Here is a 14,693-nt window from a genome sequence, read left to right as displayed (position 1 = left end):
AGTCAGTGACTAGCGATTCAGACTTATTCTCAGGTTTCGGCCACACCAGCAGCTCAGAATTTCACAACGTGATTTCAAGACGTGTGAAAACTGTTCCTGCTAAATCTGGAACACATTTCAAGTGCCCATCCTGAGGTTTCTGTCTCTGGGAAACTTAAGTCCCCTCGGGAGCCAAAGACCCCACCAGAGGCCTGGAACTTAAAGCAAATGCCAGGCTCCATCCTGCTCGGGCTTCCGTAAGGACGGTGCCAACAGCTGCACATAAAGTACAGGCCAGCAGCCTGCTCCATGGAATGGGCCCAGCGTGCTCCGTGGGTTCATCACGGCCCCTGCCCCGCCCCGCCCCGCCCCACCCCACCCCGCTGGCTGGAACCAGGCCTGGTCACAGCCCAGGCTCCAAAAGGTGGATGTGCCCCATCGCGAGGCGGCCAGAGCACCATGGTTGCTGACTTCGGTTCAGAGGTTCAGGGCGGCAGGACTAAGGCCCCTGTGGCTCCCTGCCCTACCCTTAGTGCCAAGACAGAGGTGGCAGTCACGGTGCCTTGCAGGCGAAAGGAGAAAGTAGCGGTGATTGGAAGGGACCCCCGGTGCCCCGTCAGTCAGCCCTTGAAAGAGCCTTCCCAGAGGTTGAAGGGTCTACCCCTCAGTGTCTGGAAACAGAGCCTCATCTCCAGGCCGCCAGCGGCAGAGAGGGGAGGAGCGGGTTGCAGGAGAGCCCTGAACTCTGAGGTTAGAGAGTGGTGGCACGAGCCGGCCCTGCTCCCGCCGCAGCCAGGACTCCAATCACGAGGCCGCCTGCCCCCCCAGAGCAGGGCTCCCCTCCCCTGTGCAGCCCTCTGGGCCCCCGGCCCTACCACTGCCACGGGCAGCCCCTTCCCGCAAGCACTGTGCCTGCTGCGGACTGGCAGCAAGGGGACGTGTCCCCCCCTTCCCTCAAAAGCAGGGCCCTGGTCACACACAGGGCGGAGTGCACATGCCCCAGCTAGCAGATAGGGAGACAGAAGCGACAGTTCCAGGGTGACCCCCTGCCCCATGTGCCTTCCAGATTGGTTGCCCAAATTCACGATGAGCTGCTCTTTGAAGTGGAGGATTCCCAGATACCTGAGTTTGCAGGTGAGCCCTGAGTAGCCAGAATTGCTTCTGTTTCATGAACAGTTAAAGCATCTCCCGGGGAAACCCGGCTGAGCGCTGCCCCGGGCAGGCACGGGCCCCTTCTCTGTCCCCTGCCATGTCACCTGGACAGTGGCAGCAGAAGGGTCAGCCTGGTTTGGAAGCCCTTCAAAGCTCTGGATGGGCACCTGTGGCCAGCAGCCCCCAGGGAAGTGCTCTCCCCTGGGCCGTGCCTCAGCCTCAGGGGTGCTGGGAAGATGGAGGCGCCATTGGGACCCCCGGGCTGGCAGGGGCATCAGGGTGGCACAGACTCCAAGTCTGAGCCCTGCCCTCTCTGATGCGGCACCACCAGCCGTCAGCCCTCAAGGGTTCTTTGAAACTGGAGACCCCCTGTCCCCCACCTCAGTCCTCAGGGAGGCCAGGACCTCCTCTCCTGGCACCAGCACGACTGCAGCAGGCCCTCCGGTCAGAGCGGGAGCCGCCGGTCCCCGGCCCCCCAGGCCCTGGCAGGGTCTGCGGGGCAGCTTGTCTTAGGTTGGAGGGAGTGCAGGGGCGGGCATTAGGGCTGGATGCCAGCCTCCGGACCAGCTCTCAACTGACAACCAGCTGAGCCCTCCCCCAGCCCCGCCGCCCCCTTCAGGGACCCCCTGTGAAATGAGGAGGCTCCTGCCAGGGCCCCACCCCACGCGGCCTCCCTCTCACCACGGGGACACGATCCTGGGCAGGGCCCGCCTACACGGGTGCTTCACACATGGTGGCTGTCGTTTAAATCTGTTTGGAAATAATGGGCCTGAAACAAACTGCCGGGAATGTGCATTCAGCTGCTGCTTAAAAGGGAAGAAAAAGCCCCAAACCTAGAAGGAGCTCTCTTAGGGACCATCCAGTCCCCCTCGTCTGCAGGCCACCTGCCGGCTCCTGGAGGCACCACATGGCACTGCGCTGGGAGAGCTCCCAGGGCCATGACAGCCAGGGACCGGGAGGGGTGACCCTGGTAGGGCGGGGCTGGTTGAGACACAGCTACTGGCAGCCCAGGGGGACAGACTCCAGGCTGGGGCCCTGCGGAGACCCTGACACCAGCCAGGAGCTTGGGCCACACGAGGCCGAGCCCTGGGCTGAGCGCCGGCTCTGCAGCCACCACCCCTCTGCACGGCGGTTCCTGGCGGCGACCCTTGCGGTCAGGAGTGAGTGGACAGGCAGGAGGACCTGGCCTTGCCACACACCCAGTGAGGAAGCCAAGCTCCCAGCTCCTCCCCATAAGAAGCTCCTGACGCCCCCGAAACTCCCCCGGAGGGCTGGGCCTCTCCGCAGGGCTCCCCCAGAGCAGGGGGCCAGAAGGCCTGGAGGCCCTGCCACCCACCCACCGCCCCACCCCCAGACCCCAGAAGCCACCACTCCCCACTCTCCTGTCACCACCAGGGTCCCTCTGCAAGCACAAAGAGGGTAGCGAGGCCTTCGGGACCAGTTCCCCAGGAGGCAGCCAGGTAACCACTGAGCCACAGAGGACAGAGAGCAAGGTGGCCTCTGTGTCCTTGGGGGTTTCTTTTGCAGTCTCTGTGCTGAAGTGCCGGATAACTTAGCAAGGTGGAAGGAAGTCCCCCTTAACAAAGGGCACGGACTCTGAAACACCCCGCCAGCCGACCCTCCCCCCGGCACTCCCTTTCCCAGGCCCTCAGCCCCCAGCGCCACAGAGTTGTCCTTGCAGCTTCCCTGGCACGTGGGACCTCACGGGGGTTTTGGAGGGGAGCACAGGCCGTCCTGCCCAGGCTGCTCTGGCCACCCGGCTTGCCCGGCTCTCCTCCGTTCTGCCAGCCCCACAGCCTCCTGCGTGGCCCCTGTCCAGGCCCGGCTGGCTGAGGGTGAGGGCTGGTGGCAGAGGAGGGCGGAGGCGGGGCTACAGCGCTGCTCTGGGGGACCCCTCCCCCGATGGGGCCGGGTTAAGGCACTCTCAAGCACGTGCTATGGACATGCCAGCGGGACCTGGAACCAGTCCTGGAGCGATGCGGGGCTGCCACAGCAACCAGTACAGGGGACTGTGGCCGTGAGGACTGGGAAGTGACTGGGGAGCCTGGGGCTGCGGGCTGCTGCACCCCTGTGCTCAGGCTGCCCGTCTCTCTTCCTTTGTCCTAGCCCTGGTCAGGGGAGCCATGGAGGCCCTGCAGCAGGTGCCAGCACTGGGGCTGCAGCTGCAGGTGAGTGGACATGGGAGCCAGGCAGATCACACCTAACCCTGCCAGGCCATTAACCCTGCCAGGCCGCCCCCAGCGGGAGAGCCTGCAGCGCCTGAGTCGCCAGACTGCTGCCCTCCCCACCCCTACCCCCTGCAGAGGAGCCCAAGGGGGGCTCGGCCAGGTGACTCCCCAAGGCTTGGGGAGGGATTCATCAGACCCGCCCCCCCACTCCACCCCGGGTGCACCCGGGGCAGGCCAAGCAGGTCCCAGCCAGACACCTGGCCGGTCGCCCACAGGGGGGCTCTAGGTCCTCACGAGGAAGGCTTTGGGGGCCAGGCTTCCCCCGGGTGGTGTGGAGGTGCAGTGCTGACGAGGAGGTGGGAGTCCTTGAAGCTATGCAGGCCACCCTTACAGGGTCAGAGGCATTCCTGCACTCGGCCCAGCAGGCACCATGGGGCCAGGAAGGGCTGCCCGGAGGGTGGCAGCCTCCATTCTTCTGGGAAAGGGCCCCCCTCTGCCACCCCACCACTGGAGCAGCCATGCCTTAGCCCCTGGGGCTGCTGCTAACCTCACCCTGTGGGTGGCAGCCTGACAGAGTGAAGGAGTGCCCACCCGGGGCCCAGCCAGGGACGGGAACTCCTGCGTTCCAGGGTAGACTGCTCGCTCCTGCAGCAGGTGGAGGTGTAGGGGCCCGGAGGTCCCCAGGTGCTCAGGAAGCCCCACCTCACCCCACTTTGGCCCAGCTCTGGGCGCCCCCAGCCTCCTGTAGAGAGGAAGCCATTCAGCCAGGCGAGGGTCCATGAGATCAGGCCTGGGGAAGGCTCTCCAGGCCCCTCTGGCACCTCCCGGAGCCCACCAATCCCCAGGGGCCAGGGGTGGCCCGGACACACCTCCCCCTCCCGCAGCGAGGCGTCTCCCCGGGGGTGGCCGTGAGCCTGCGCCTGCGCCTGCGCCTGCGAGTGTGCGGTGTCCAGGGTGGGGCTGCTGTGTGTGATCAGGTGGCTGCCTGTGCACTGGACGCCCTAGTCACCTGCATGGGCGCCTGGGAGGTGGCCAGGAAGGGCTGGCCCAGGCCTGGCACTCACCTCTGGCTGCCCCCTCACAGGTGCCCCTGAAGGTGAGCCTGAGTACTGGCCGCTCGTGGGGACACCTGGCACCACTGCAGGAGGCCCCAGGCCCCCCACCCCACCGACGTCCTGCCGAGTCGCCAAGCAACCACTCAGCTGCTGCCAGGGCCCTCGATGCCCATGCCCGGTGCACGCATTTTTCGCCTTCGTTTTGTCTGTAGCCCCAGGCAACAGCTGAGGACTGGCTCCCACAGCCCGCCGTGTGGCCTTGCCAAGGTCAGTCAGGCGCTGTGTGCACAGCTCAGGCTGCTGGGTCGCCCCTGGATAAACACCTGCCATGAAGCCACCTTGTCGCTGTGGTCAGTGTCCAAGGGAATTCGTCCCGTGGGTGGGAAATGCCACGTCCGCAGCCCTCAGATCCTCCCACCCCAAATGGAGCCCAGGTGGAGCCCCCAGGTTGACAGCTGCTCACCACCTAGCAGGTGCCAGGAGGTGCCAGGAGCTGCCAGCAGCCTGGAGGCTCTGCAGCATCCTCCTTGCTGGCCACGGGGACAGGCCAGCTCTGCAGGCAGAGGTGTGCACGGATAGAGAACGCAGCCTGAAGGTGCTGGGCTAGTGACCCTGACCAGCTGCCCCCAAGAGCCAGAGGGCCTGGCATGGGAGCTCACCCTCACGGTCTCTCCAGGAGCCTCCCGCAGGCCCATAGCCAGTCTCTGCCAGCCAGTCCTCACTGACCGCCAGTGCCAAGGGAGGGCCCAACCATGCACCCCCAGAGCCTCACAGTGGCCTGCAGGGGCTGCTGACGTGACCTCCCTTACAAGGCGGGAAACTGGGGCACGGGAAGGTGACACCCCTGGTGCAAGCGCACATAGCCAGCAGGAGCGCCTGCAGGATTGCAGCAGGCCCCCAACGGCTGCCTGGGTCTCAGCCCGGGGGCCCGTTGCCAGACACCCCCACTCCCCTAGGGGCCTCAGCCCCCCCAACTTGCGCCCTGGTCAGGGGCTGGGCTCCACAGGCCACCCTCTGAGTGGGGCACAGGGCCATCCCAGGCAGGGCGCGCGCGTGACCGCAGCTGTGGCAGCGGGCAGGTGCTCCCTCCCCAGACGCCAACTCTGCTCTTGTCCGATGGCGACTGGGCACCCTGTGGGGCCCGGGTGCGGCATCGTCTTCTCTGGGTGACACGGGTCAGTTTATCGTGCCCAGGCCCATTTTTCTTGCGGCTTCGAGATCTTGTCACTGGTCCCACAGGGCGTGCGGGATCTGGATGGCCAGGCCTGACCACTGATGGGACAGTCCAGGGCCTGGAGAGCTGGCCCAGAACTGCTGCGGGGCCCTCCAGGCCACTTCCTGCTGTGCGTGCGTGTCCTCACGCTGCCGCCTCAGGGGCAAGGCCACTGCTGGTTCACAGGAGCGTCTCCCTCCCAGCCAGCCGTCCTTGGAGCCGAGCCCCCAGCCGGAGCGGCTGCCTCGGGGCGGGCATGTCCCAGTGCTGGTCTCCACTCCGCTGTTCCTGGGGAGGGACCAGGCTCGGCCGCCCTGGGGCTGAGGGCGGCAGCCCCTGCAAGGCACCTTCCCCCACTGGACGTGGGACCCAGGGAAGGCAGCATGGAACCTGCGCAGGCTCGGGACCCCCTGGACGAGGCTGGGCGTGTGTCTGAGTCTCTGTCCCTGACCTACCTCCTTGGCCTAAGCCCAACCCTGCACCCCCCTCCCCCATGGACCACAGGGTCCCGCCTGGGTCCACGGCACACCCCACCCCTCAGAGCCGACCTGCCCCAAGGAGGCGCAGAGGGACAGACAGACTCCCAGGCCTGCAGGGGAGGCCTGGGCAGGGCCGCAAACAGCAGGCGGGGCCCCTCAGCCCATGGGCCAGCCCGGCCCCGCTCCAGCCTCCGGGAGCAGGCGCCCACATCTCAGGAAATCAGCCCTTTCTGGGCCAGCATGGCACGCACGACGCTGGCGCCGCAAGAAAGCACGGAGCCCGGTTCCATCAACTCCGCTTTTATTGAAAAACAGCAGCATTGGGGGCTGGGCCGGCGGAGGGGCACTGCTCCCGGCCCCACCCACTGCTCACACGCTCGCAGGATGCCCGGCGCCCTCACCACCCGCCTGCGGCCTGTCTCCCCTGGAGCTCAGGGCGCCACTCCATCTCCCAGCCCTCATGGGGGCTGTTTTGGCACATCCTGAGTGCTCAGACAGTCACCACAGTCCTGGGTCCCAGAACAGTAAAACAGTAAGTGAAACCAGCCATCACAACACATCTGGGCTCGGCCCACCCGTGGACACAGCATCCGCTGGCAGCTGTGGTCAAACAGCCTGGCCGAGGTGACTCCATGTCACCAGATCTGACCTCGGCCGGTCTGGCTGAGAGTCACTGCCCTTGCCACCCTTCCCATGTGCCCAGAGGCCCAGGCAAGGCTTCCTGCCGTCACCCCCTTCACACTGGCCGGTCCAGCGCTTGGCGGAGGAGGGAGCAAGCCCTCCATTCCAGGTCGGCTGGGCCCGGAGAGAGGAGTGGACGAGGCTCGGCGCCAGCCTGTCCCTACCCAGCACCTCCCGCCTCCCTTCCCAGGCTGGAGGGGGGGCCCTTGGCCACCAGGTCCCCTCTCTGCACACACACACAGGCACACCCCTTCTCCAAAACGACTAATTATTGCTGTAAAAAAATCCACATCCCACAGTGGCACCCCAGGCCCCGGGCCACCACCTGCCAGTGGCCCTCACGCCACTGCAGGAGTCATGTCGTCGGCACCAAGAGCAAACAGTCTGGGATCTGCCCCAGCCCAGGACCCAAACCCTAAGAGCCTGGGCCAAGGCTCCGCCAGCAAGGGAGCGCCAGCCCATGCCGAAACGATTCACAGAAGAGGCTTCAGAAAGACACAGGAGCAGCAGGTAACACAGGGCGTGCGGGGGCGGGGGGGGGGGGGGCGACAGCATGTTCCCGAGGCTCAGGGGCCACTGCCCGATGCCACCCAGACCTACAGGAAGATGGTCCCAAGCAGGTGGCCAATGCCAGGAGGAGCCACCCGAGCACCCCCAGGAGGGCCACCTCTGCAAAAGGACACCCAGAGCGGGATGGGGCTGCCCCAGGACTGTGTGGCCTCAGGCCAGCTGTCCACATGGCCTCCCAACCCCCGTTTCTGCCTGGCAGGGCAGGCTGGCCCCATCGTCTGCCCCTCCGCCAAGGGCCGCAGTTGGAGGTCCGGGTGGACAGTGAGGGAGTACAGGTGGGAGACAGGCCGCAGCCCTTCCTGGAGCCAGACCCGGCCGGCCTCCGCACACACACCGCCCTTGGGACAACCGTCTGAGGAGCCCTGACCCGGGGACGGCCCGCCAGCCACATGCCCGGGCCCTGGGCCCTTGGGCTGCCCCTGATGCCCTGCCTGTCAGGCCTGTGTTCCAAGCCCCTCTAACGAAGAAGGCCTGAACCGCCTCCCACTTTCCACTCCAAGAACAGAGGCTTCCAAACTGAGTCCTGGAAGCCTGAGCCCTGAGCACGGTGCCAGGCTCAGGCTGGCCTTGCTGTCCGGGGACGGGAGGGGGCCCCGGGCCGCCCAACTCGGAGGAGCCGCCCAGACACATCACTGGGCAGGACCCGGAGGACGTGTCACAGAGGTAGAAGTAACATCAGAATTTCTACAAAGGTATAAAACTCACATCTCAGTGCATGTTTGTGGAGCGACAGCTCCCTGCTGGAGGAGGACGGAAGACCTGCCCTGGGGGCCTCAGGAGCCCACGAGCCACACGCTGGGTGGGCAGGTCCCCCAGCCTGGGGGCACACAGGTGCCTCTGCCCGCCTCAGGTGCCAGGCAGCAGCCAGACAAGAGTCCAGATGTGGCCACCCTGCCTCACCCTCCTGGCAGCAAGAAAAGGGCGTGAGGAAATATCGAGAGCCCAGCCAGAGCCACTGCCCTCTGGGCCTCCAACCGGTGGGGGACGCCAGCCGGACAGGAGGGCCACACCACTGCCGGGAGCGACATCAGCGAGGTGCTTCTGTCAATGCCCATGAGCCACAGCAGCCCCAGGCTCTGCCATGGCCGCCCCGCGTGCCCCCCACCAGCAACTGGAGGCCCAAAGGCACAGGATCAAAGGAGGCTGGCAGCAGAGCGGTGCTACCAGCTGACAAGACACGGCCCACCATGCTGACCTCACCTGCCCTCCCACCCAGCCGGGCCAGACCACGGCCCCAACTCGCCCCAAGCCCACTAAGGCCACCCCAAGCCAAAACCGGACCAAACAGAAAGAGGAAAAAGGCACAACTGTTTTCCATTTTGCTAAAACACTTTACGTCTGTCTGTATAATCCAGATTAACAAAATCTGAGAGCTGCAAGAAAATAGGGTGCCGATTTCTGTACAGTCTACAAAACTCCCATCCCCGAGCAGGGACCGGGCACCCCCGGGGAGAATGTACAGGGACAGCGGGGTCTGTGCAGCGCTCTGCGGGTTGCTGACAGCACAAAAGGGCCCTCGGGAAAGCGGGCTTGCTCCTTCCTTGCGCCTCCTTAGGCGGCCCCCTCCGCGGTCCCACATGTGGTACCAGCTCAGTGGCCCCCAACGCCTGCCACTTAGCTGCCTCTCCCAAACCCCAAAACAAAGGGGTCTCAGCAGGCACTTACGCCCCTCCTGCCACCAGGCCAAATCCAGGCTAAGCGCTGGATGTGCGGGCACTGCCAACCCCCACCTCCCTCTCCACCTCTGGGCCACCCCACGCCCAAAAGCCCCCTGCCCGGGACCTCAGCCGAGGTGGACCCACCAGCCCCTCCCGAAGGCAGCAGCCCAGCTCCTGCACGGGCAGGGGCAGGGGCTGGGGACCTCGTGCCCATCCTGCCTGCAGCCCTGCAACATTAGGGCAGACGAGGGTGGCCCACAGCCCCCTCACAAACCAGGGATGCTGGCTGGGAGGAAAGTATGTGCAATCAGGGTCTCCCTCCAGACTCCAAACTGAAACCCTCCACCCACCCGGCCACCCACCCCTCCAAACTGGGCCAGAAATAGTGCATATTCTAGATCACACGGGTGTGTGTGTGTGTGTGTGTGTGTGTGTGTGTGTGTGTGTTAAGGTATAAACTACCGCTTTGTCCCAAGAATTAAAGTCATGCAGAGTGCTATTCTGTCTAAATAACTTATTAAAAATAGGTCGGCTTCAGGCTGGGAGAAGCTGTGGGCTCGGGGTGCAGGCAGCAGCCTGGGCTGGTAAGATTCGCAGGACAAAGCCCGGCGGCCGTGAGGCACGAGGTCCTCAGGGAGGCCCGGGGCAGAGGCCACCCCAGACCGCCTCCCCACCCTGCTCTCCTGAAGGGCCCTGACCACGGCTGTGCAACACGTCGCTATGGGAACCACACCTGGAGGGTGACGCCAATCAGCAAAGCCCGGGCAGGGGGGGGACAGGTACCAAAAGGAAGGAAAGGTGATCCGATGTCAAAGCAAAGCCGAACTGGGTGAAGCGAGGGGCGAGGTGGACGGTAAGGCCTCCCGAGAGGCTGGGCCGGGTCCAGGGGCGCTCACCAGTCTGGGTCCGGTCTGGGCAGGGCGGGGGGCGGGAGGCTGTGGGCATGCGGCATGCTGCAGCCAGGCCACATCCTCAGCATGCACAGAGCAAAGCGGGCCCGCGGCCAGCTCGGCGCCCCGTGGGGCAGTGGCCGGCCAGCACAGAGGCCACACCTCCCAGGGACTGATGGCCGAGCCGCCACCTGGCTGGTGGCCAGGGGGTCTGCTGGGAGGGGCCTCACTGCAGAGGCCCTGTGCTTGGTGGGCAAGGCTGGGCCTGCCCCAGCAGGGGTGGGCGGGAAGGGGCCCCACGGGCCAGGGCCGGGCAGCTGCGTGGGCACACGGTGGTCCACGCTGTCACTCTTCAGGGTGTGGCCCCGGCAGATGGGGGGAGGACGAGGGACGTGGCCGGGAAGAACCCACCTCCCCTCGTGTCATGGATGAGCAACGGCCCCGCACCCCCCCAAGAACCAGCCCAAGAACCAGCCCAAGAACCGTGTGGTGCTGAAAAAGGAAAACCCAACACAAACGCCGAGGTGAGCGTCTGGGAAGCGGCCCGGGCGGCGGGCAGGCGTGCACGGTGGACGGGGCGGCGGGCGGGGCGGCAGGCAGGCGGCTGGCGGTCACTCCTCGCGCAGCTGCAGGCGGTAGCGGTGGTAGCGGACCTGGAAGAAGAGACGCTCGGCCAGCGAGAGGGTCATGCCGGGCATCACGTAGCGGTCACTTGAGCCCATGTGTCTGAAGCCCAGAGACTCGTAGAGCTTGTGGGCGGCCACCTTGACGGCCGTCGTGCCCAACACCACCGCCGAGTAGTTGTGCACCACGGCGAACTCCAGCACCTTGCGGCCCAGCGCCTTGGCGATGCCCTTGCCGCGGAAGCGCGAGTCCACGGACATGCGCAGCAGCTCCACCGTGTTGTCCTCCGCGTGGGCCCGCGCCGCCACGATGCCCACCACGTTGCCATCCAGCACGGCCACCCAGAAGCAGGAGCCTGCAGGGGACAGGGCAGTCAGGACCATGGGCGCTACTGGGCAGAGGGCACCAGGCCTGGCTGGCCCGCTGCCCACAGCAGCCCTGGAGCCATCCTGGCCCCAGGCAGCGAGCCAGTCCCCACCCCTGGCCCGGGCCAGTCACAGCCCCAAGTAGGGCAAAAGGAGAGGCCTTAGGGAGGTGAGAGGAGCAAGAGGGGCCGCGGGGAGGAGCCTGCAGGGCACAGGCCGCTGCGAGCACCGATTCCTCTAGTGACCAAAGGCTTCGGGGGCAAGGCCGGGGGGTGTCCTCTCCGAGAGGCCGGCCACTCTCGCCCACCCACGGCCACTGTAGCCTCCAGGGATGTGTCCTCCCACCCAGCCAGGCTCCCTCCCTCCCTGAGTGGCCAACCCCTCCCCCTAAAGGTCTGTCACCGACCCCAGCTGGAAGACCGTCCTTCTCTTCCGCCTACCCCTGGGGATGCCTGCTGTCCTATCTGCCAGCATGCCCCGTCAGCCTGTCGCTCCTGCAAGGGGTCCCCCGCCTCCTTTACCTAGAGCCGGAGACCTTCTGTGGCCTGAGCTCGGGAATGGCTGAGGCCCACGGCCTCTGACTGCCCGTTCCACCGGGGGTTCTGGCCCGCCCCGCCCGCCGAGGCCCAGGTCACAGATCTGTAGAGCCCTGGGGCCTCGTGCCTTCCACTGCAGGAGCAGCTCCAGGCTTGGCCTCCGTGGGATCCTCCTGCAGATCCACCAGAGTCTCAGGAAGCATCCCACGCTCAGAGGGCCTGGCCACGCCAGCGGAACCCAGCCCCCTTCTGCTCCTGCTGCCGCTACGGTGCAGGTGGGTCTCACCCTTCTGCCCCTCCCGTCCTGGGCAGAACCCAATGGAGGCTGATAAGATGCTTTGTTTGGGCTCAGGAAAGGGTCAGGGAGAACCGAAGGTGCCCAAGGCCAGCCAGGCAGCTTCAGGGTGGGGGAAGGACCAGGCACCACAGCACAGGAACTGCCCTCGCTCCGGGAGGCCTTGCCCCTCGCCCCCACTGCTGCGGCCTGGCCCCCTCCCCGGGATCCTGCTAGACCCCAACCTAACTTCAGGCCCACTCTGTCCCCTCTCCACAGGGACCTTCCTGCCCCCGGGAGACCCTCGGACCTCAGCTCCAGGCATGGAGAGAAGCTGCTGCCGCCTCCCAGGACCCACCCTGCTGCAAGGCCAGCCTGGAGAGCAGAGCGGCTCCGGACCAGGTCTCAGCCCCTCCCTCTACTAAGGCCAGGGCTGGGGCAGGACCCTGGGCTCACTAAGTGGCCCAGAGTCCAGATGTGGAAGCCATGACTCACTCCCAGGGTCCTTGTTCCCCAGAGGGACCTCAGCCCTCCCCACGTGGCCCTCTGCCCCTGCCACACAGGGTCCTAGCATTCCAGGCCAGCCAGGTCCCAACAAGGCATACCAGTCAGGGCCAGAGGTAGGCCAGACCCCCTTCCCCTCACTCAGGGCCCAGAAAGGGCAGCAGCAGCGTGAGGAGCAGGGCACGTGAGAGCACCAAGGACCTAGATTTGCCAATGCCAGGCTCCTGCGGCCTGCTGCACCCCCCCCCCAGCCCTTGGCCAGAGCCCTCAGTCGCCCAGAAGGCTCAGGTCATGTGGGCGCCCAGGCCCAGGCCGGCCCCAAGGTGGCCAGGGCGGGGACAGCTCTGCCAGAAGGGCTGGGGAGGAGGGCAGGAGGGGAGCAGGGCGAGGAGGAGGCCGGAGGGCTCACCGGGGGGCTTCATGTAGTACTGCTCGATGTCGGCCATGTCCGTGTGCAGCGCGCAGTCCAGGTAGGCGAGCACCACCTTCCGGCTGTAGTAATAGCGCAGCCCCAGCAGCCCCGCGGGCACCAGACAGGTCAGCAGCAGCGAGCGGGTCAGGGCGAAACACAGGGCTGCGGGGAGAGGGGGCGCACGGTGAGTGGCCAGCGGGGCACGCCTGCGGGACCCCCCCCTGCAGACACATGGGGTGGGGGAGATGGGCCCAGGCCCCAAGACACCAGGAAACCGGCCACGTGAGTCACACCGCACCAGCCCCCGGTAAATGAGGCCGTTAGGGACATGCGCAGGAGAGCCCAGGCCAAATGTGCCAGGACTGCTTTCTCTGCAAGAGCAAGGAGCCTCGGGGCTGCTCCTACCTCTTTCCCTATCACCAAACTTCTCAGCGGAAGGACGCGTTCCCTCTATAACCTGACATCGCAGGCCTGCAGGCGCAGGGAGCACAGCAGCGGCCTCCGGGCAGGCTGCCCTCCATGCCTGGCAGGTGCAGCCCAGGGCAGGGCTCCTGAGGGGTGGGGGCTGCCTGCTCATCACACCAGGGGGGGACCCTAGCTGGGGAAGGGGCTTTGTTCACTTCCGGGCCCACACGAGGCTGGGGGGAAAGACAAAGGGCCACCAAGTGCCTGCAGGTCGTCCCACCCTGTGCACTGGGGGCCCCACCTTCCAGCAGGAGGCCCCAGCCAACAGCCCACCTTGAGCCAGCCTCGGGTGGTGTTGCGAGGGTGGTGTTGCGAGGGCAGGGCCGAGGGAGGAAAGCTGAGACTGCTTCCAGCCTAAGCTGCCCTCAGGCAGACGTGCGTGCAGTGAAAGTGCCTCTGCTGCGTGACCTTGGGAAGGTCCCACCCGCCAGCCTCAAGCTGCTCATCTCTGAAATGGGGAGAATCACCCTCCCGCGGGGGAGCCTCCATTGATTGGCAAAGCCCCTGGGGGACCTGCCCACTGTGAGTGCCCACTGCCCTCCCCTCAGCCTCCTCCGTGCACACCCTCCCCCGGCACCCCGGGGAGCCGGCTGTCTTCCCCTCATAAATTAGCACTTGGAGCCGCCGAGGCAGCCTCCCCCGCCCCGCGAATTATATTTAGTTACACGCGCCAGGCGCAGGGCCTCGGCAGCGGGCGCTACCTGCCGTCACCCCGCCCCCACCCAGATGACCGAGGAGGGGACGCAGGTGGAGACCCCAGTTCTCCCCGGCCGCAGCCCTGCACCCGGCCCGCACTGGTTCCCACGCCCCCGCCCGGCGCGTCTTGGCCGGGAGCCCTGGCGAGCCCCAGAGCTGGGGGACACCTCGCCCCGCGCCGCCGCAGGACTCGGGGGGCGCGTGGGTGCGTGTCCGTGCGCGCGCGAGTGCGAGGAGGCAGGGGTCCGCTCCCTTCCCAAGACGAGGCCCGGGCCGAGGCTGGGGCGAGCGGGCCGGAGGGAGTCCGGCGCGCGTCCCCAGAGGGCCCGGCGGGCGCGGACTGCGGCAGGCGGGGGTGCGCCCGGCGGCGGCGGCGGCGGCCCCGACCCGCCATCCCCGCGAGGTCCCCGCGCACTGACCGGCCAGCAGGGCGTAGAGCAGCTGCATGCGCGGGTGGTGCCGCAGGCCGCGGAAGGCCGTGTTCGGGATGCGCTCCATGATGCCGTCGTAGAAGATGCGGCGCGCAGCCTCCTGCTCCGCCGCGCGGAACTCGCGGATGTACACGCCGCGCCCCTCTGGAGGCCCCGCGCCCCCTGCGCCGCCAGAGGGCTGGGGGCCCGGCGCGGGTGGGGGCGCGGCGGGGGCGGCGGCCGGCCCAGGAGCGGCGGGCAGCGGGGGCCACATGGCGCCGGCGGCGGCGAGCAGCGCGTCCTTCTTGGCCCCCGGCAGCGCCTCATGGTCCTCGGCGGCCACGATCTTCGTCTCGCAGACCATGTCGGGAGGCCCACAATGCATGCACCCGGCCGGGCGGCGCTGCGCAGGGACGCGGGCCGGGCTGCGGGCGGGCTCAGCCCGGGCCCAGGGCAAGGGCGCGGCGCCCTCGGACCCGCGGCGGCGGCGGCGGCGGCGGCGGCGGCAGCGGCGGCAGCTGCTCAGGAGCGCGGGGCGGAGGCGGCGGGCGGCCGGGGCGCG

The 14,693-nt window shown here is 67.0% G+C and overlaps 2 protein-coding genes across 2 annotated transcripts in view; one reads left to right on the top strand and one right to left on the bottom strand.

The window, feature by feature from the left end:
- The window catches only part of HAUS3 (HAUS augmin like complex subunit 3), a 129,290-nt gene extending 124,599 nt beyond the window's left edge, over positions 1-4,691 (top strand). Inside the window, exons 24-26 of the mRNA XM_047798447.1 lie at positions 1,046-1,113; positions 3,238-3,299; positions 4,384-4,691. Of these exons, the coding sequence (XP_047654403.1) occupies positions 1,046-1,113; positions 3,238-3,299; positions 4,384-4,566 (313 nt within the window). The 3' untranslated portion in view covers positions 4,567-4,691. The remainder of the gene's footprint in view (positions 1-1,045; positions 1,114-3,237; positions 3,300-4,383) is intronic.
- Positions 4,692-6,330: 1,639 nt separating this feature from the next.
- Positions 6,331-14,578, bottom strand: NAT8L (N-acetyltransferase 8 like). Its single transcript, XM_047799303.1, has 3 exons — positions 14,141-14,578; positions 12,558-12,722; positions 6,331-10,824 (listed from the first exon to the last, which is right to left on the bottom strand). The coding sequence occupies exons 1-3, from the start codon at positions 14,514-14,516 to the stop codon at positions 10,457-10,459; spliced, it is 909 nt and encodes a 302-aa protein (XP_047655259.1). The 5' UTR covers positions 14,517-14,578; the 3' UTR covers positions 6,331-10,456.
- Between the last annotated feature and the right edge of the window lie 115 nt (positions 14,579-14,693).

This window comes from Phacochoerus africanus, chromosome 10 (assembly GCF_016906955.1).
Source record: "Phacochoerus africanus isolate WHEZ1 chromosome 10, ROS_Pafr_v1, whole genome shotgun sequence".
In the NCBI taxonomy this organism is placed as follows: Eukaryota; Metazoa; Chordata; class Mammalia; order Artiodactyla; family Suidae; genus Phacochoerus; species Phacochoerus africanus.
This window is presented reverse-complemented; position numbering and strand designations above follow the sequence as displayed.